The sequence below is a fragment of the Ascaphus truei genome, chromosome 19, assembly GCF_040206685.1.
Source record: "Ascaphus truei isolate aAscTru1 chromosome 19, aAscTru1.hap1, whole genome shotgun sequence".
In the NCBI taxonomy this organism is placed as follows: Eukaryota; Metazoa; Chordata; class Amphibia; order Anura; family Ascaphidae; genus Ascaphus; species Ascaphus truei.
In genome coordinates, this window is record NC_134501.1 from 20266118 (window position 1) to 20287820 (window position 21703).

At 57.3% G+C, this 21703-nt stretch overlaps 1 protein-coding gene across 1 annotated transcript; it reads right to left on the reverse strand.

The window, feature by feature from the left end:
* Positions 1-12: 12 nt before the first annotated feature.
* GALNS (galactosamine (N-acetyl)-6-sulfatase) lies at positions 13-21068 on the reverse strand. The gene is made up of 10 exons (XM_075576798.1): positions 20930-21068; positions 19572-19638; positions 19273-19400; positions 18337-18476; positions 18033-18136; positions 15844-15980; positions 6054-6156; positions 4364-4485; positions 2889-3006; positions 13-1259 (listed from the first exon to the last, which is right to left on the reverse strand). Exons 1-10 carry the CDS (start codon positions 20938-20940, stop codon positions 1173-1175), a joined length of 1017 nt encoding a protein of 338 aa, XP_075432913.1. The 5' UTR covers positions 20941-21068; the 3' UTR covers positions 13-1172.
* Between the last annotated feature and the right edge of the window lie 635 nt (positions 21069-21703).

Genomic DNA, 21703 nt, shown 5'->3' on the forward strand with positions numbered 1-21703 from the left:
CAAAAACTGTCATTAAGACACGGTGGTTTATTTTGGCATTAACCCTCTGCCTGCTGGAGAGGAGTGTAATTCTTACAAAAGCAGCATTTAGTGAGGGGAGCCTGGCTTTAGCTTGGTGACTAAATCCTTCTGGCAGGCAAAGGGGTTTAAAACACCAACTAAAGAGGGTAATTAACGCCTTCGCCGCCAGAAAACATCAGTGCATTGCAAGACATTGCTTAATTAAAGGCATCTCTAGGCAGGGACTGGCTAACCCCTCTGCAAGAGGAACAAGCAATGTATTGTGTGCTGCTGGCACCAACGACATCAAAGGGGTTACAGTATGTAGTAAACATTCTATGGCACTTCCTGCAAACTGTACATACATAGTGCAGAGTATAGAAGAGGCGTGTGATTAACACACACGGGAGAATTTCAAGGTGAATGAGGTGACATGGGAATCCATGCCCATGTAGCCGACAACCTGTCTGTGCAGCAGGGGTGGGCTACTCCAGTCCTCAAGGGCCACCAACAGCTCTTCAAGATATCCCTGCTTCAGTACTGAAGCAGGGATATCTTGAAAACCTGACCTGTTGGTGGCCCTTGATGATTGGAGTTGCTGTACAGGATGCAGATAAACATCCTCTGTGTAGACGTGGCCTGTAAATTGCTGCCAGTTCTGCAATGTGAACCAGAGATGAGGCCGGTGCCCACACCCTAGATAAAGCTGCCGTCTGTGGACGGAGTTCTGGGCTCTGCCGGTCGATGTCCCTAACCTAGCTGCATAGGCGTTGGTATACCGCAGGCTAATGCTTTGAGGAGGTCCCTTATGAAGAGGCCAGGAAGCTAAAGAGGGTCTCTCCCCCACTTCTTTGTTCACAGCCACCATCTTATCTTTCAGTGGCAGACTGTGTAACAATCAGTGGGAGGGACAAACAAAGCAGACGTTAAAGGGTAGCACAGAAATTGTTAAGCAGAGGGACATATGACCCCCTCTTGGTCGCCAACAGCTGCAACTTGTTCAGTACTGAATGTTGGGACCACACTTTATGCCATCTTTTGCAGTTCAGAGCTATGATGTCTCATCCCCAGTTTCCCTTTGTCGCTGAACCTGTGGGTCACGTAACTCCGATTTACTCCTGGTGCTGAAGCAGGAGAGCGAGCTGAAGCAGGAGAGCGAGCGTTCCTCTGAATTAATGAGGCCAGGTGCATTTCCAGGGCTTGGACCCCGGGGGCGTTAGACATTTCCCCAGCTTCTCGCAGCCCGGGGGGGACCAGTTCTGCAAGACCAGAGCGCAGGCATTAATATAAGCACCAGCACGGGAAATGGAGGGAGATACAATAAGGGAACTTTGTGCTTCCAACTCAATCATCAGAAAAGTGTGGCGACAGTCGTGTATTGATACCGTGTCTCATTGCTTCAGGTGCATTTATGCAGCCACCTCTGGGGTGGAATTGTGGCAGCCCATTTCTGATCCACACAACAACCTCCAAAGAGAGACACTCACCGTGTTATTATTTTATAAACACACCGTTACAATATCACACACCACTGTTTCTGAAAATAATTTATATCCCATGCAGGGCTTCGACAGGAAATCTTGATGGTTTCATAAATCATTTTGGATTTGGCTTTTGGGCAAAGGTTATGAGGAGGGGGGAGGGAGGGGGGGAGAGGGGAGGGAGGAGGGGGACACGCTATTCTGCATTTCCAAATGCTAATCACATTTCATGATGAAACAAAACGCTCCTTTTGATGCAGTATTTAGTTTTGAATATTGTTTAGCGGAAGGTATTTAACCACACGTCACACATAGGGTATTTAACCGCACACACGTCACATTACACAGAGAGTGTTTAACTACACATACACAGAGGGTATTTAACCGCACACACGTCACATGGAGGGTATTTAACCGCACACACGTCACATGGAGGGTATTTAACCACACACATCCCGATACAAGGGGGTATATAGGACAATCCCCTCAGCCAGCAGTAGATGGCGCTGCATTATCACATGAGCCTCGGCAGAGATTACGTTTCTTGATTGTGCTGAAGTAGCAGCTCACTGGTAGTATCAGAGTCTTTGAAGTGGTATGAACCTGGTTTGAACCGCGGTGTCGTCTCCTTGTGACCTTGGGCGAGTCACCATCTCCCTATGCCTCAAGCACCAACATTAGATTGTAAGCTCTGCAGGGCAGGGACTGGTTGTGCTGAACAATTCTATGTACAGTACTGCGTACACTGCCAGAGCTGTACAAGGAAACTAGAAATATTTCTTCTATCCCTCAGCTGATCACTGCATCTTCGGGACGGCCGCAGCGTTTCCTCTGTACGAGCCCTAACACGCACGGGAGGGAAGCCACACAGCTGTGTGTCCCGGGATATTGTGTGTCCCGGGATATTGTGTGTCCCGGGATATTGTGTGTCCCGGGATATTGTGTGTCCCGGGATATTGTGTGTCCCGGGATATTGTGTGTCCCGGGATATTGTGCGTCCCGGGATACTGTGCGTCCCGGGATACTGTGCGTCCCGGGATATTGTGCGTCCCGGGATATTGTGCGTCCCGGGATATTGTGTGTCCCGGGATATTGTGTGTTGTGCTTATTGCAGATAGGAAGTTCTAGGCCAGGGGCGGACAACTCCAGTCTTCCAGGGCCAGCAACAGGTCAGGTTTTCAGGATATCCCTGCTTCAGCACAGGGGGCTCAATCAGTGGCTAAGTCTTTGACAGCCACCTGTGCTGAAGCAGGGATATCCTGACCTGTTGGTGGCCCTTGCGGACTGGAGCTGCCCACCACTGACCTGGGTGCTACGGAGCCCATTCCCCTGATTGCAGATCTGACACATGATGTTCATGGTTACGGGAGCTTTAAAAATGGCAGCTGGGGACGCGAAGGGACTCACCATGACTGCCAGGTCACACACATTGAGCTGAGGCTCCCCTGGGATCATGGTTTGCCGGTGCTGACGGACCACGGCGGAAATCCTGCTCAGTGCATCGGCGTACTCTGCACTTAGTACACTGCAACAGAGGGGGAGGAGGGTTAGAGAGAGCCAGCGTGCGGCACGGAGGGGGTTAATGGAGATTGCCCGTTGCGGCTCTGTGAAGGTTGACAGCCCACGCCTCCTGGCAGTGAGAGGGTTAATGGGACACTGGTGGGAGAGGGGATAAAGACGCCGTATCCTGCCCGTAGCTGTGAGGAAGGTAGTAGAGCCGAGCCTGTCCCTGCTGTGGTGGGGTTATTTACCGCAGGTGCAAGCTAGGATTAACCCCTTCACTGCTGAGGGGGATTACATGAGGAGGGAGAGAGAAAGCAGTGCGCTGAAAAAGACAAGAGGGGGGAGGTCAGAAACAGTGGGCTTCTCCGGGAGGCGTTATACTGACCTGCCTGGAGACCCTCCCCCCCCCGTACCTCCGTCTCTCAGACCTGCCTGGAGACTCGTCCGTACCCCTGTCTCAGACCTGCCTGGAGACTCCCCCATACCCACGTTTCTCAGACCTGCCTGGAGACTCCCCCATCTCTCAGACCTGCCTGGAGACCCCCTCCCGTACCCCTGTCTCTCAGACCTGCCTGGAGACCCCTGTCCCTCAGACCTGCCTGGAGACCCCCCCACCCCGTCTCTCAGACCTGGCTGGAGACCCTCTCCCGTACCCGTCTCTCAGACCTGCCTGGAGACTCCCCCATCTCTCAGACCTGCCTGGAGACCCCCTCCCGTACCCCTGTCTCAGACCTGCCTGGAGACCCCCGTCCCTCAGACCTGCCTGGAGACCCCCCCACCCCCGTCTCTCAGACCTGCCTGGAGACCCCCTCCCGTACCCCTGTCTCTCAGACCTGCCTGGAGACCCCCCCACCCCGTCTCTCAGACCTGCCTGGAGACCCTCTCCCGTACCCGTCTCTCAGACCTGCCTGGGGACTCCCCCATACCCCCGTCTCAGACCTGCTTGGAGACCCCCCCCCCCCCCCTCCCCGGGGCCCCGGGCACAGGTGTGCAGTGCGCTCACTTTATTTACTCTAATTGCCACCTTGGTGATTGGCTTGTGCCTCCTGTGCGGGGAGCAGCTGTGATACCAGCCGCCGAGGTCACATTCCTGATGCGGATTAGACCTGTGGGACCCCCGGTCACATGTTACAGGGGCCGTTTGCAAAGATGCTGCATCTCCCGCTCTCCTGCCTAACATGATTCTCCCTAACACTGGAGCACACGCTCCCTTCTGCCTGTCACCCTGCGGTGGGAGGGACAGATGCCGTGGGTCACAGCTCCCTTCTGTCTGTGTCACCTTGTGGATGGACTGAAGCAGTGGGCCATATGTCCTACCTGGCACCCATCCTGTGGTCCCTTGTCACCTCTCCATCAGCAGAGGACGTGTGACCTCTCACCTTATGGGGTACTTCTCTCCGGGGTCTCTTCCCAGGTGGAACATGAGAGGGTTGATGCTGTGTTCCTCCTGTGCGTGTGTCGTTACTCCGGTAACGTTCTGCCCTGGACAGAAATTGATACCCTGCAAGCACAGACATGTGGGGTAGCTCGGGTCTTGGAATGAGGGTGTGTGACACTAATATCCGTGTGCAGATTTGTCACGGTCTTGAAGTAACACTGCAATGTTCTCAATTCTAAAGTGCATAGCACCTTGCATTATAGGATCGTAAATCTCTAGCACCGAAGGGGTTAATCTCCTGCCTAACTCTGTAAATGTATGATGCAGAGGTCACGGGGCGACAATGTGTGAGGAGGGGGGGGGAGAGATCGTGTGTGTGTGTGTGTGTGTGGGGGGAGGGGGAGCAGGAGCAGGTGTCCCTGTGTGTGTTTGTGTGTCCGTGTGTGTCCCCGTGTGTGTGGAGGGGGGGGGGGGGGGGCGAGGGCGTCTCTGCGTGAGAGGGGGTGTGTGAAACAGGGTGTGTGTGGGGGGGGGGGAGCAGAGTGTCGCTGTGTGTGTGTGTGTGTGTGTGGAGGGGGGGGGGTGGAGACAGTGTGTCCCTGTGGACGGGGGACAATAGCGCCAGAGTATCCCTGTGTGTCCGGGGGTGAGGCGGGAGGGAAGACAGATAGGGGGAAAGCAACAGGGTGTACCTGTGCGAGAGGGGTGGGGGGGGGGGAAAGAGGGTGTCCCCTGTGTGAGATGGGGGGGGAAGGAGAGAAAGTAACATGCAGTGGAATTAAGAGAGTCAGACAGACGTGTGCTGCTGGAACATGACGCAGGGGAGGTAATGCTGCATGCAAAAAACAGGGGATTTCAATACAGATTGTTAGGCAGGGAGGGGGGGAGGAGGGCCCATCTTATCCTGTGACCCCTTCACTGCTGGAGGTAATCTCTGAGCTATGAGAGGGGAAGGGGGGGGGGGAGCAGATGAGCTCTGAATGAGATTCAGATTTCGGTCCCTGGAGAGAAATCTCACCATTGATTCTGTGTCCGTGCTCAGTTATCCAGACAGATCTCGGATTATCCCCTGCGGCATTTTACCATTTATACAATGGCCCCAATCAATTCTGCTGGGTGATGGATGCTCAGTCACATGCCTGGGATGGGGAATTCCCTGCTACAGGCACGGGGAATTCAGCCTTAAAATCCCAGCGCTGCCACCTGCAGCTCACTGCACGCTCCCTACCGGTCAGGAGTTTATCACACTGTCCCCAGAACATCAGGTCACCGTTATAACTACAACCAGCAGATTTCAGTCTCCAGCTGCTCAATTTGGAATGTATTACTAGAAGGAAACATGCTTTTAACTCCTGTTTGGATACTCAGGGAGTATAGAGTTCCATGTTATCCTGTATTCTGTAACGCAAGGCAAGTAACACACAGAATATACTGTCACACATCTAGTGACAAGTGCGCCTTGTCTTAGCACGGGAGGGAGAGGGATACGAAATAGAGAATATCTGAGTATTATGATGAGTATTTAGATGTTCCTCCCTTATAAAACTGTATGACAGACAGACACACACACACACACACACACACACACACACTGTGATATTCAGCAGATTGACACGTGGCAGCATACGGATGTTATATGAGGCCCTGTCCCAAACACGCGACTCCTACCAGCGGATGAGGTTAATATTCACCTGGGAAAGCTCCTCCCACGAGTTACTCCAGGTCCAGTAATGAGCTTTGTGCTGCCCCAGCCTGACGGCCATCAGCTCGTTGCCACGGTAATAGAATATTGGCCTGAAAGAGCGGGGGAGAGCACCAGAGCGGGGGGGAGGGGGGGAGAGCGAGAGAGGCAGAGCGGGAGGGGGGGGGGAGCGAGAGAGGCAGAGCGGGAGGGGGGGAGAGCGAGAGAGGCAGAACGGGAGGGGGGGAGAACGAGAGAGGCAGAGCGGGAGGGGGGGAGAGCGAGAGAGGCAGAGCGGGAGGGGGGGGAGAGCGAGAGAGGCAGAGCGGGAGGGGGGGAGAGAGGCAGAGCGGGAGGGGGGGAGGGCGAGAGAGGCGGAGGGGGGGGAGCGAGAGAGGCGGAGGGGGGGGGAGCGAGAGAGGCGGAGGGGGGGGGGGAGCGAGAGAGGCGGAGGGGGGGGGAGCGAGAGAGACAGAGCGGGAGGGGGGGAGAGCGAGAGGCAGAGCGGGAGGGGGGGGGAGAGCGAGAGGCAGAGCGGGAGGGGGGGGAGCGAGAGAGGCAGAGCGGGAGGGGGGGAAAGCGAGAGAGGCAGAGCGGGAGGGGGGGAGAGCGAGAGAGGCAGAGCGGGAGGGGCGGGAGCGAGAGAGGCAGAGCGGGAGGGGGGGAGAGCGAGAGAGGCAGAGCGGGAGGGGGGGAGAGCGAGAGAGGCAGAGCGGGAGGGGGGAAAGCGAGAGAGGCAGAGCGGGAGGGGGGGAGAGCGAGAGAGGCAGAGCGGGAGGGGGGGAAAGCGAGAGAGGCAGAGCGGGAGGGGGGGAGAGCGAGAGAGGCAGAGCGGGAGGGGGGGAAAGCGAGAGAGGCAGAGCGGGAGGGAGGCAGAGCGAGAGAGGCAGAGCGGGAGAGGCAGAGCGGGAGGGGGGGAAAGCGAGAGAGGCAGAGCGGGAGGGGGGGAGAGCGAGAGAGGCAGAGCGAGAGAGGCAGAGCGAGAGAGGCAGAGCGAGAGAGGCAGAGCGGGAGGGGGGGGAGAGCGAGAGAGGGGGAGAGCGAGAGAGGCAGAGCGAGAGAGGCAGAGCGGGAGAGGCAGAGCGGGAGGAGCAGCATTAACTTCAGAAGAGGTTACGGAGCAATCACGTTAAATAAAAACACAGGGTTTCAAAACCCCTCTTAAAAAGTTAGAACCAAAATAAGCGAGCGGTGGGCAGGGACCCTTTCTAACGGTGCGGGAGGCGAGGAGGCACTTGTACGAGGCTCTGACTGTGTAGTGATGTAGGGAATTCCCTCCCAGCACTCACAGTGTTAAGTTATTATCCATACTTGTCACATCAGGAGGGGGGGGGGGGGAGAGAGCCTCTGATCTGATGTGATCTCTTCAGCTCAACATCTGTTATTTATTCGGGTGCCGGCTTTATCCTGCAGGGGATCTCTGTGCTTAGCGAGAGCATTACACAGCAGAGCAGCGTCTTACAGCCGCCCTAGTAACAGTGACACGGCTTCCCCCGCAACACCCAAACACCACCCTGCACTACCGAGGTCTCAGTATTGGGTTACCAGTGATGCCAACGGGAGTTTGTGCTGCCAAAAACCCCTCTCCCCCTGCCCCCGCATCTTCTCCCCGCACGGCCTGCCCATGTACATAACCCCTCTCCCCCTGCCCCAGCATCTTCTCCCCGCACGGCCTGCCCATGTACATAACCCCTCTCCCCCTGCCCCAGCATCTTCTCCCCGCACGGCCTGCCCATGTACATAACCCCTCTCCCCCTGCCCCAGCATCTTCTCCCCGCACGGCCTGCCCATGTACATAACCCCTCTCCCCCTGCCCCAGCATCTTCTCCCCGCACGGCCTGCCCATGTACATAACCCCTCTCCCCCTGCCCCAGCATCTTCTCCCCGCACGGCCTGCCCATGTACATAACCCCTCTCCCCCTGCCCCAGCATCTTCTCCCCGCACGGCCTGCCCATGTACATAACCCCTCTCCCCCTGCCCCAGCATCTTCTCCCCGCACGGCCTGCCCATGTACATAACCCCTCTCCCCCTGCCCCAGCATCTTCTCCCCGCACGGCCTGCCCATGTACATAACCCCTCTCCCCCTGCATCTTCTCCCCGCACGGCCTGCCCATGTACATAACCCCTCTCCCCCTGCCCCCGCATCTTCTCCCCGCACGCCCCTGCCCATGTACATAACCCCTCTCCCCCTGCCCCCGCATCTTCTCCCCGCACGCCCCTGCACATGTACATAACCCCTCTCCCCCTGCCCCAGCATCTTCTCCCCGCACGCCCTGCCCCATGTACATAACCCCTCTCCCCCTGCCCCAGCATCTTCTCCCCGCACACCCTGCCCATGTACATAACCCCTCTCCCCCTGCCCCAGCATCTTCTCCCCGCACACCCTGCCCCATGTACATAACCCCTCTCCCCCTGCCCCAGCATCTTCTCCCCGCACGCCCCTGCCCATGTACATAACCCCTCTCCCCCTGCCCCAGCATCTTCTCCCCGCACACCCTGCCCATGTACATAACCCCTCTCCCCCTGCCCCCGCATCTTCTCCCCGCACGGCCTGCCCATGTACATAACCCCTCTCCCCCTGCCCCAGCATCTTCTCCCCGCACGCCCCTGCCCATGTACATAACCCCTCTCCCCCTGCCCCAGCATCTTCTCCCCGCACGGCCTGCCCATGTACATAACCCCTCTCCCCCTGCCCCCGCATCTTCTCCCCGCACGGCCTGCCCATGTACATAACCCCTCTCCCCCTGCCCCCGCATCTTCTCCCCGCACGGCCTGCCCATGTACATAACCCCGCTCCCCCTGCCCCAGCATCTTCTCCCCGCACGCCCCTGCCCCATGTACATAACCCCTCTCCCCCTGCCCCAGCATCTTCTCCCCGCACGCCCTGCCCCATGTACATAACCCCTCTCCCCCTGCCCCAGCATCTTCTCCCCGCACACCCCTGCCCATGTACATAACCCCTCTCCCCCTGCCCCAGCATCTTCTCCCCGCACGCCCTGCCCCATGTACATAACCCCTCTCCCCCTGCCCCAGCATCTTCTCCCCGCACGCCCTGCCCCATGTACATAACCCCTCTCCCCCTGCCCCAGCATCTTCTCCCCGCACGCCCTGCCCCATGTACATAACCCCTCTCCCCCTGCCCCAGCATCTTCTCCCCGCACACCCCTGCCCATGTACATAACCCCTCTCCCCCTGCATCTTCTCCCCGCACGGCCCGCCCATGTACATAACCCCTCTCCCCCTGCCCCAGCATCTTCTCCCCGCACGCCCTGCCCCATGTACATAACCCCTCTCCCCCTGCCCCAGCATCTTCTCCCCGCACACCCCTGCCCATGTACATAACCCCTCTCCCCCTGCCCCAGCATCTTCTCCCCGTACACCCCTGCACATAACCCCTCTCCCCCTGCCCCCGCATCTTCTCCCCGCACGGCCTGCCCATGTACATAACCCCTCTCCCCTGCCCCCGCATCTTCTCCCCGCACGCCCCTGCACATGTACATAACCCCTCTCCCCCTGCCCCAGCATCTTCTCCCCGCACACCCTGCCCCATGTACATAACCCCTCTCCCCCTGCCCCAGCATCTTTTCCCCACACGCCCTGCCCATGTACATAACCCCTCTCCCCCTGCCCCTGCATCTTCTCCCCGCACACCCTGCCCCATGTACATAACCCCTCTCCCCTGCCCCAGCATCTTCTCCCCGCACGCCCCTGCCCATGTACATAACCCCTCTCCCCCTGCCCCAGCATCTTCTCCCCGCACGCCCCTGCCCATGTACATAACCCCTCTCCCCCCGCATCTTCTCCCCGCACGCCCTGCCCATGTACATAACCCCTCTCCCCCTGCCCCAGCATCTTCTCCCCGCACACCCTGCCCCATGTACATAACCCCTCTCCCCCTGCCCCAGCAGCTTCTCCCCGCACGGCCTGCCCATGTACATAACCCCTCTCCCCCTGCCCCAGCATCTTCTCCCCGCACACCCTGCCCATGTACATAACCCCTCTCCCCCTGCCCCAGCATCTTCTCCCCGCACGGCCGGCCCATGTACATAACCCCTCTCCCCCTGCCCCAGCAGCTTCTCCCCGCACACCCTGCCCATGTACATAACCCCTCTCCCCCTGCCCCCGCATCTTCTCCCCGCACGGCCTGCCCATGTACATAACCCCTCTCCCCTGCCCCAGCATCTTCTCCCCGCACGCCCTGCCCCATGTACATAACTCCTCTCCCCCTGCCCCCGCATCTTCTCCCCGCACGGCCTGCCCCATGTACATAACCCCTCTCCCCCTGCCCCAGCATCTTCTCCCCGCACGCCCCTGCCCCATGTACATAACCCCTCTCCCCCCTGCCCCATGTACATAACCCCTCTCCCCCTGCCCCAGCATCTTCTCCCCGCACGCCCCTGCCCATGTACATAACCCCTCTCCCCCTGCCCCAGCATCTTCTCCCCGCACGCCCCTGCCCATGTACATAACCCCTCTCCCCCCGCATCTTCTCCCCGCACGCCCTGCCCATGTACATAACCCCTCTCCCCCTGCCCCAGCATCTTCTCCCCGCACACCCTGCCCCATGTACATAACCCCTCTCCCCCTGCCCCAGCAGCTTCTCCCCGCACGGCCTGCCCATGTACATAACCCCTCTCCCCCTGCCCCAGCATCTTCTCCCCGCACACCCTGCCCATGTACATAACCCCTCTCCCCCTGCCCCAGCATCTTCTCCCCGCACGGCCGGCCCATGTACATAACCCCTCTCCCCCTGCCCCAGCAGCTTCTCCCCGCACACCCTGCCCATGTACATAACCCCTCTCCCCCTGCCCCCGCATCTTCTCCCCGCACGGCCTGCCCATGTACATAACCCCTCTCCCCCTGCCCCAGCATCTTCTCCCCGCACGCCCTGCCCCATGTACATAACTCCTCTCCCCCTGCCCCCGCATCTTCTCCCCGCACGGCCTGCCCCATGTACATAACCCCTCTCCCCCTGCCCCAGCATCTTCTCCCCGCACGCCCCTGCCCCATGTACATAACCCCTCTCCCCCTGCCCCATGTACATAACCCCTCTCCCCCTGCCCCAGCAGCTTCTCCCCGCACGCTCTGCCCCATGTACATAACCCCTCTCCCCCTGCCCCAGCATCTTCTCCCCGCACGCCCTGCCCATGTACATAACCCCTCTCCCCCTGCCCCCGCATCTTCTCCCCGCACACCCCTGCCCATGTACATAACCCCGCTCCCCCTGCCCCAGCATCTTCTCCCCGCACGCCCCTGCCCCATGTACATAACCCCTCTCCCCCTGCCCCAGCATCTTCTCCCCGCACGCCCCTGCACATGTACATAACCCCTCTCCCCCTGCCCCAGCATCTTCTCCCCGCACACCCTGCCCATGTACATAACCCCTCTCCCCCTGCCCCAGCATCTTCTCCCCGCACACCCTGCCCATGTACATAACCCCTCTCCCCCTGCCCCAGCATCTTCTCCCCGCACGCCCTGCCCCATGTACATAACCCCTCTCCCCCTGCCCCAGCATCTTCTCCCCGCACGGCCGGCCCATGTACATAACCCCTCTCCCCCTGCCCCAGCAGCTTCTCCCCGCACACCCTGCCCATGTACATAACCCCTCTCCCCCTGCCCCAGCATCTTCTCCCCGCACGGCCTGCCCATGTACATAACCCCTCTCCCCCTGCCCCCGCATCTTCTCCCCGCACGCCCTGCCCCATGTACATAACCCCTCTCCCCCTGCCCCATGTACATAACCCCTCTCCCCCTGCCCCAGCAGCTTCTCCCCGCACGCCCTGCCCCATGTGCATAACCCCTCTCCCCCTGCCCCAGCATCTTCTCCCCGCACACCCTGCCCATGTACATAACCCCTCTCCCCCTGCCCCAGCATCTTCTCCCCGCACACCCTGCCCCATGTACATAACCCCTCTCCCCCTGCCCCAGCAGCTTCTCCCCGCACGGCCTGCCCATGTACATAACCCCTCTCCCCCTGCCCCAGCATCTTCTCCCCGCACACCCTGCCCATGTACATAACCCCTCTCCCCCTGCCCCCGCATCTTCTCCCCGCACGGCCTGCCCATGTACATAACCCCTCTCCCCCTGCCCCAGCATCTTCTCCCCGCACACCCTGCCCATGTACATAACCCCTCTCCCCCTGCCCCCGCATCTTCTCCCCGCACGGCCTGCCCATGTACATAACCCCTCTCCCCCTGCCCCAGCAGCTTCTCCCCGCACACCCTGCCCATGTACATAACCCCTCTCCCCTGCCCAGCATCTTCTCCCCGCACGGCCTGCCCATGTACATAACCCCTCTCCCCCTGCCCCAGCATCTTCTCCCCGCACGCCCCTGCCCCATGTACATAACCCCTCTCCCCCTGCCCCATGTACATAACCCCTCTCCCCCTGCCCCAGCAGCTTTTCCCTGCACATGTACATAACCCCTCTCCCCCTGCCCCAGCAGCTTCTCCCCGCACGCTCTGCCCCATGTACATAACCCCTCTCCCCCTGCCCTAGCATCTTCTCCCCGCACGGCCTGCCCATGTACATAACCCCTCTCCCCCTGCCCCAGCATCTTCTCCCCGCACACCCTGCCCATGTACATAACCCCTCTCCCCCTGCCCCAGCATCTTCTCCCCGCACGGCCTGCCCATGTACATAACCCCTCTCCCCCTGCCCCATGTACATAACCCCTCTCCCCCTGCCCCAGCATCTTCTCCCCGCACGCCCCTGCACATGTACATAACCCCTCTCCCCCTGCCCCAGCATCTTCTCCCCGCACACCCTGCCCATGTACATAACCCCTCTCCCCCTGCCCCAGCATCTTCTCCCCGCACGCCCTGCCCCATGTACATAACCCCTCTCCCCCTGCCCCAGCATCTTCTCCCCGCACACCCTGCCCATGTACATAGCCCCTCTCCCCTGCCCAGCATCTTCTCCCCGCACGCCCTGCCCCATGTACATAACCCCTCTCCCCCTGCCCCAGCATCTTCTCCCCGCACGGCCGGCCCATGTACATAATCCCTCTCCCCCTGCCCCAGCATCTTCTCCCCGCACGCCCTGCCCCATGTACATAACCCCGCACGCCCTGCCCCATGTACATAACCCCTCTCCCCCTGCCCCATGTACATAACCCCTCTCCCCTGCCCCAGCAGCTTCTCCCTGCACATGTACATAACCCCTCTCCCCCTGCCCCAGCAGCTTCTCCCCGCACGCTCTGCCCCATGTACATAACCCCTCTCCCCCTGCCCCAGCATCTTCTCCCCGCACGCCCTGCCCATGTACATAACCCCTCTCCCCCTGCCCCAGCATCTTCTCCCGCACGGCCTGCCCATGTACATAACCCCTCTCCCCCTGCCCCAGCATCTTCTCCCCGCACGGCCTGCCCATGTACATAACCCCTCTCCCCCTGCATCTTCTCCCCGCACGGCCTGCCCATGTACATAACCCCTCTCCCCCTGCCCCAGCAGCTTCTCCCCACACGGCCCTGCCCCATGTACATAACCCCTCTCCCCCTGCCCCAGCAGCTTCTCCCCGCACGCCCTGCCCATGTACATAACCCCTCTCCCCCTGCCCCCTCCCCCTGCCCCAGAATCTTCTCCCCGCACGCCCTGCCCATGTACATAACCCCTCTCCCCCTGCCCCATGTACATAACCCCTCTCCCCCTGCCCCAGCATCTTCTCCCCGCACACCCCTGCCCCATGTACATAACCCCTCTCCCCCTGCCCCCGCATCTTCTCCCCGCACGGCCTGCCCATGTACATAACCCCTCTCCCCCTGCCCCAGCATCTTCTCCCCGCACACCCCTGCCCCATGTACATAACCCCTCTCCCCCTGCCCCAGCATCTTCTCCCCGCACGGCCTGCCCATGTACATAACCCCTCTCCCCCTGCCCCAGCATCTTCTCCCCGCACGCCCCTGCCCATGTACATAACCCCTCTCCCCCTGCCCCAGCATCTTCTCCCCGCACACCCTGCCCCATGTACATAACCCCTCTCCCCCTGCCCCAGCATCTTCTCCCCGCACACCCTGCCCCATGTACATAACCCCTCTCCCCCTGCCCCAGCATCTTCTCCCCGCACACCCTGCCCCATGTACATAACCCCTCTCCCCCTGCCCCAGCATCTTCTCCCCGCACACCCCTGCCCATGTACATAACCCCTCTCCCCCTGCCCCAGCAGCTTCTCCCCGCACACCCCTGCCCCATGTACATAACCACTCTCCCCCTGCCCCCGCATCTTCTCCCCGCACGGCCTGCCCCATGTACATAACCCCTCTCCCCCTGCCCCAGCATCTTCTCCCCGCACACCCCTGCCCCATGTACATAACCACTCTCCCCCTGCCCCCGCATCTTCTCCCCGCACGGCCTGCCCATGTACATAACCCCTCTCCCCCTGCCCCAGCATCTTCTCCCCGCACGCCCTGCCCATGTACATAACCCCTCTCCCCCTGCCCCAGCATCTTCTCCCCGCACGCCCCTGCCCATGTACATAACCCCTCTCCCCCTGCATCTTCTCCCCGCACGCCCTGCACATGTACATAACCCCTCTCCCCCTGCCCCAGCATCTTCTCCCCGCACACCCCTGCCCCATGTACATAACCCCTCTCCCCCTGCCCCAGCATCTTCTCCCCGCACACCCTGCACATGTACATAACCCCTCTCCCCCTGCATCTTCTCCCCGCCGCCCTGCACATGTACATAACCCCTCTCCCCCTGCCCCAGCAGCTTCTCCCCGCACGCCCTGCACATGTACATAACCCCTCTCCCCCTGCCCCAGCATCTTCTCCCCGCACACCCTGCCCCATGTACATAACCCCTCTCCCCCTGCCCCAGCAGCTTCTCCCCGCACACCCCTGCACATGTACATAACCCCTCTCCCCCTGCCCCCGCATCTTCTCCCCGCACGCCCTGCCCCATGTACATAACCCCTCTCCCCCTGCCCCAGCATCTTCTCCCCGCACGCCCTGCCCCATGTACATAACCCCTCTCCCCCTGCCCCAGCATCTTCTCCCCGCACGCCCTGCCCCATGTACATAACCCCTCTCCCCCTGCCCCAGCATCTTCTCCCCCGCACGCCCTGCCCCATGTACATAACCCCTCTCCCCCTGCCCCAGCATCTTCTCCCCGCACGGCCTGCCCATGTACATAACCCCTCTCCCCCTGCCCCTGCATCTTCTCCCCGCACGGCCTGCCCCATGTACATAACCCCTCTCCCCCTGCCCCAGCATCTTCTCCCCGCACGCCCTGCCCCATGTACATAACCCCTCTCCCCCTGCCCCAGCATCTTCTCCCCGCACGCCCTGCCCCATGTACATAACCCCTCTCCCCCTGCCCCAGCATCTTCTCCCCGCACGCCCTGCCCCATGTACATAACCCCTCTCCCCCTGCCCCAGCATCTTCTCCCCGCACGGCCTGCCCATGTACATAACCCCTCTCCCCCTGCCCCTGCATCTTCTCCCCGCACGGCCTGCCCCATGTACATAACCCCTCTCCCCCTGCCCCAGCATCTTCTCCCCGCACACCCTGCCCCATGTACATAACCCCTCTCCCCCTGCCCCAGCATCTTCTCCCCGCACACCCTGCCCCATGTACATAACCCCTCTCCCCCTGCCCCTGCATCTTCTCCCCGCACGCCCCTGCCCCATGTACATAACCCCTCTCCCCCTGCCCCAGCATCTTCTCCCCGCACACCCTGCCCATCACCCCTGCCCAGCGGGACTAGATGCTGTGAAAGAGCTCACACGTGATAACCCCTTCCCTGCCGGATTGGTTAGCGAAGTTAAAGCGAGTGTGTGAGTAACACTTGGGCTTCTCACCTTTCAAACACTTTGCCCTCGAGGATGACCGGTGACAGGTCAATGCCATCGAGCTCCCTGTCACCCGGGACTTCCTGCCCTGCCAGGGACAGGCTGGTGGTGAACAGATCCATGATGCTGCCCAGCTGATGGCTCACCTGGAGGGGGGGAAATCAAACGGAATCACCTGCAGGGCGCCAACATATTCCATGGCGCAGTACACCCTGCACAGTACAACAGGGCTCTTTGCTCTGGCAATAGGACCAGATAAAGCATGGGACGGAAGAGCTTGCAATCTATTGTGAACGAGTTTACAAAATCAACACATGTCCAATGGGTGTGTCTATTTGCAGGGTGACACAGTGACCTATGACCCTTACACTGTCCCTCTCACATCAATGTGATGCAAAAAGAAGGGACTAATGGCCCATATAGTCTGTGACTCCCACTTCTAGGTGACAGACTGAAGGGACTTGTGACCTATTGAGTCTGTGAATCCCATGAAGGATCCATGGCCCATCCACAATCCAGAAAGGACCCATGGCCCATCCACAGCCGCCCTCCTCACACGAGGTGACACCCTCGCATGGGGTGGGCTCCCCAACGAGCATTTTGTACAGAGCTGCCAGGATGGGAGGGAAGTAATAACAGCCGCCGATCAGATACGGGTCCTATCTGTGAGACACAGGCGCGCGTGTCTAAACCAGAAGCTGCTTCTGCTTCACGTCCCCCGGAGACACAAGCTGTGCAGAAACCGGTGTTCATTAACCCCCGCCCTGCCAGAGACCCAGCTCTGCCCTGAACAGATTATACAGAAGGCATTGAAACGGTGCAGCGCTCGATACAAGTCATCTATTCACGTCTCCAAATTCTATTTATTAGCCATACAAGAGATCCAGCGATGTGTAGGGCACCCCCAGAACTAGCTACAGTTGGGGTTCGGAATCTTATACCTTTTATTTATCCTCATTTAGCACAGTTTCTCATAGCGGATTCATCGTGGCGTTTTCTACTTGGAGAAATATTGATGTCGAACAAATCAATCATAATTATATTAAAAAGGTTACGTACATTAAATATGCATTTGAACTAGCGTTGCACTGCCAGCGCAGCCTCTGCAGGAGTGCTAGATTCCACATTTAGAAACAAGCCCGCTGTCAGAGTTTGGAAACAGGACGGATTTACATCGAAACATAACATTGGATGGCAGATAAGCATCACCTCGTTCTCTCTCTCTGAAATATGCTTCTCTCCTGTATTTTGTTGAAAACCTTTATATATGTGACAGTTTCTCTCATATCCCCCTCTCCCTTCTCCCCTCTAAGTTGCACATATTAACCCTTTACATGTGAGTTTCTCTCATATTCCTCTCCCCTCTCCCTTCTAAGCTGCACATATTAACCCTTTATAGGAGAGTTTCTCTCATATCCCCCTCTCCCTTCTCTCCTGTAAGCTGTACATATTAACCCTTTATGTAAGTTTCTCTCATATCCCTCTCTAAGCTGCACATATTAACCCTTTATATGTGGCAGATTCTCTCTTATCCACCTCTCCCTAAGCTGCACATATTAACCCTTTATATATGTGACAGATTCTCTCATATCCCTCTCCCTTCTCTCTAAGCTACACATATTAACCCTTTATATATGTGACAGTTCCTCTCATATCCCCCTCTCCCTTCTCCCCTCAAAGCTACACATATTAACCCTTTATATATGTGACAGTTCCTCTCATATCCCCCTCTCCCTTCTCTCCTGTAAGCTGCACATATTAACCCTTTATATATGTGACAGTTCCTCTCATATCCCCCTCTCCCTTCTCTCCTGTAAGCCGCACATATTAACCCTTTATATATGTGACAGTTTCTCTCATATCCCCCTCTCCCTTCTCTCCTCTAAGCTGCACATATTAACCCTTTATATATGTGACAGTTTCTCTCATATCCCCCTCTCCCTTCTCTCCTCTAAGCCGCACATATTAAGGTAATTTGGCCTTTCCTGTAGATCCTGCAGCGTCTCAGTTTCCCTTCTCTGAACAATCTCTAATTTAGTGACGTCCTGCCAGAGACCTGGTCTCCAGAATATAGCACAGGACTCTAGGTGAGATCTCCCCAATCATCTATAACGTGGCCTCACCCCCCCCCCCCCCTCTTTCTGCTGCATTTAGATATGTGGTGAGCAGAGAGAGAGGGGTAATGGTCTCACGCTCACCTGACCAGCGGCCACACGTCCCGGCCACCACGCGATGCCCGGCACCCTCATGCCGCCCTCAAAAGTTGTCTGCTTCCCGCACAGGAATGGGGCATTGCTGCCACCTGCAAGATAAGCAAGACACTGGTGGCTGCCTTTGAAGTGGGAGAAACCTGCTTTGCACCCCATCTCCTTGGCACTTCTACTCCCTGTGTCGCAGTCATCCCAAATTAGATTGTGAGCTTTTTAGGCCAGGGAAGAGAGTGGGGTCCCAGGGCATCTTCCCGGAAAGGTACAGTGCGTCTCCATACCGCTCTGTACTTACCTTGGTTCGGGGCGGAGATGAGAGCAGCTCCGTTGTCCGATGTGAAGAACACGAAGGTGTCCTTTGCGATGCCCGTCTGCTTCAGCAACGCCAGGATCTTCCCGATGCTGAAATCGATCTCCCGCACTGCGTCTCCGTAACTGAGGGAGGCGTTGTACGGAGGTCAGGCTCAGCGTCGCAGTAACGGAGTCTTATACAGAGACTTGCACAGCATAGATGTGCTAACTGACTGACGTTTCGGAGATGGACAAAAGTAGGGCCTCTGCCCAGAGCCCTGTAAATATTAGGGGCATCTCCTGTTCCTTACAGGTGCAGATACGCTGCAGGTTGTGAGACCTTGTTCTGGTTCAACTCAGGAGTCACAAGCCGACGTTGTTCTACACCACTGATCCCTTCATGAACCTCACAAGTCTTGCTGCATCTCCGAAGATCGATAGTTACATAGTGGGACAGCGACACAGTGGATGAGGTTGAAAAGAAAGACATACATCAAGTTCAACCTATGCTAAATTTAGACAACAGATACTTATCCTAGATTTGTACTTACAGTATATTGATCCAGAGGAAGGCAAACAAAAACCCCAGTGACATCTAATGATATCTCATAAGGGGAAAAATACATTCCTTCCTGACTCCAATATTGGCAATCAGATTAATCCCTGGATTAACATCCTTCTCATGTTTACTTATTAGGTATATCCCTGTATACCTTTCCTTTCTAAAAAGATGTCCAACTTTTTTTGAACATATCTATTGTATCTGCCATCACAGTCTCCATGGGTAATGAATCTCACATTGTAACTGCCCTTACTGGCAAAAACCCTTTTCCCCCCAACCTTAAGGGATGACCTTAAAGGCGCAAACACCTGACATGCAGGTGAAACGATTGCAACGTATATATAAAAGCACTTTCATCTCCCAGTGAGCAGATCTTACAGGCCTCTGCGGCTGGTTCCCAGGAAGGGTCGGGATGCGTAGACGGGAGCGTGAGTAGCGTCAATGGCCCAGTACAGGAAGAACGGCTGCTCTGCACCTGCCCGTCTGCTAATGAAATTCAGGGCTTCCTGTGAGCGAGGAGGAGATAACAGGAAGTCTACGGGTCAGAGAGCAGCACTTAATCACCATTAACAGAATGCTTTGCAGGGCCTCCCCAAGGCCCCAATGGAGAGGGTTAAAGTCACACGATTACTACAATACCTGGGGACCCGTTTTAGGACGGCCTATCAGAACAATACCTGCAGGTAGATCTGAGTCAGATTCGCTTCTCCAGTCTTGTGATCAATTCCAAATTCTTCAAAGTATCTTCAAGGAGAAGGAGACAGAATGAGCCTTCGTGGCGTGTGTACATGTGTTCACTGTGTACTGTGACACGCAGCCATAGCTCTTAAGGCAGGGGTGGCCAACTCCAGCCCGTAAGGGCCACCAACAGGCCAGGTTCTCAGGATATCCCTTCTTCAGCACAGGTGGCTCAATCAGTCCCAGCTTCAGCACAGGTGGCTCAATCAGTGGCTCACCTGTGCTGAAACAGGGATATCCTGAAAACCTGACCGGTTGGTGGCCCCTGAAGATTGGAGATGGCCAGCCCTGCCCTTAAGTGAAAGCATGACCGGGTTGGTGGGAGGGGCAGTTATCAGGTGAAGGTGTGAATAGCGCGCGAGCCCCACCGTATAAACTCAGACGCAAGTCACCGTGAGCTGAGCAAGTCCCCGCAAACACATGGCACAATACGGGGCTTGCTCAGGAATTACTGGGGCTTTTATTGTTCTACTTTGTACAGCACCAAGTACACAGCCAACGCAGCACGGAACAAATACAAGGAATTGGGACTGGAGACGGAAGAGAAGGAGAAAAGCAGAGCGCTGCACATCTGTCCAGCACGGATGAGAGTAACCCTTTTCACTGACAGAGGGCCGCAGTTAATCGCGACGTTGGGCGTGGCCGCCTGGCAGGGAAATGGTTAAATGGAATAGCTGCAAACCCCAATGCAAAAGGAATTTGTGAATATTCTTTTCTTGGTCTTGTGTATAAAAGCTGCAGGCCAAGCAATATCCTACGTGTTAAAAAAAAAATCAGTTCTGTACTATGAGAAAATACTTGTTTTTTTAATCAAAATAAATTCTACTCTGAATGACATTTTTAATGTATTATAATGTAACACAAGCATTTTTTGTTTCTATAAAAACCATTTACAAAGTCACATCCCCTTCCTCTTCTGAAACAGGCTCTGGCACACACCCCTTTTTGAGCCCTGCCCTCTCTCTAGCACCAATTGTATCTAGCGACCTGCCTGGTCACATGATCTTCCCCACAGAACTTTGCATCTTTGGTCCTCTTCTGCTGCACTGACAGCAATTTAGTGAACCCCCCTGAGCCGAATCTTTGCTAATCACCGGAGAACGGATCGATCAGCAACTTATCTAATTACTTATTGTGTGAATTGTATTGATGCGCACGTTAAAGGGGGGCGGGGGGGGGAGCTGGGGACTGCTGCCTTAAGGTGATGAGAGAGCAGGATAACCTATAGTTATTATCCTCAGACTGTAGGTAAGGAAAGAACAATCCCAGAGACTGGAGGTGGGAGAGAAGACCGTACCTGCCAGCCATGTCCCAGTCTCTGTACACAGGGATATTTGGCCTTTCCTTGTTGTTATAAGGTCCAAAGTGACAATTGGGAGATCCAAACCATTCATCAAATCCCCTATTCAGGGGGTGGTAACGCAACCGGTGTCCCAAGTGCCTGAAAAACAACAAATATAGCCAAATCAGTGCACAGATTAAATAAATATTATACTCTGTAAAGCCAAGGGAGCGTCATGCATTGCAGTGGCTTCTAAAACCAAAGCATATTAAGCAAGACTCACTAGTGGGTCTCCCTAACACTGAAGAGGTTTAGCGAAGGCTCTGCAGGTCCCTAGCAGTGACGAGGTTTAGCGAAGGCTCTGCAGGTCCCTAGCAGTGAAGAGGTTTAGCGAAGGCTCTGCAGGTCCCTAGCAGTGCCGAGGTTTAGCGAAGGCTCTGCAGGTCCCTAGCAGTGACAAGGTTTAGCGAAGGCTCTGCAGGTCCCTAGCAGTGAAGAGGTTTAGCGAAGGCTCTGCAGGTCCTTAGCAGTGAAGAGGTTAAGCAAAAGCTCTGCAGGTCCCTAGCAGTGAACAGGTTAAGCAAAAGCTCTGCAGGTCCCTAGCAGTGAACAGGTTAAGCAAAAGCTCTGCAGCTCCCTAGTAGTGAAGAGGTTTAGCGAAGGCTCTGCAGGTCCCTAGCAGAGAAGAGGTTTAGCGAAGGCTCTGCAGGTCCCTAGCAGAGAAGAGGTTTAGCGAAGGCTCTGCAGGTCCCTAGCAGAGAAGAGGTTTAGCGAAGGCTCTGCAGGTCA

Bases quoted from the DNA above. Each gene is read 5' to 3' on its own strand.
- GALNS (XM_075576798.1), bottom strand. The intron at 15,981-18,032 runs GTGAGCGTGAGA...CCCCCCCTCCAG, and splicing joins GACGTGTGGCCGCTGGTCAG to GTGAGCCATCAGCTGGGCAG. The intron at 4,486-6,053 runs GTGAATATTAAC...CTGTGCTTGCAG, and splicing joins CGTGGGAGGAGCTTTCCCAG to GGTATCAATTTCTGTCCAGG.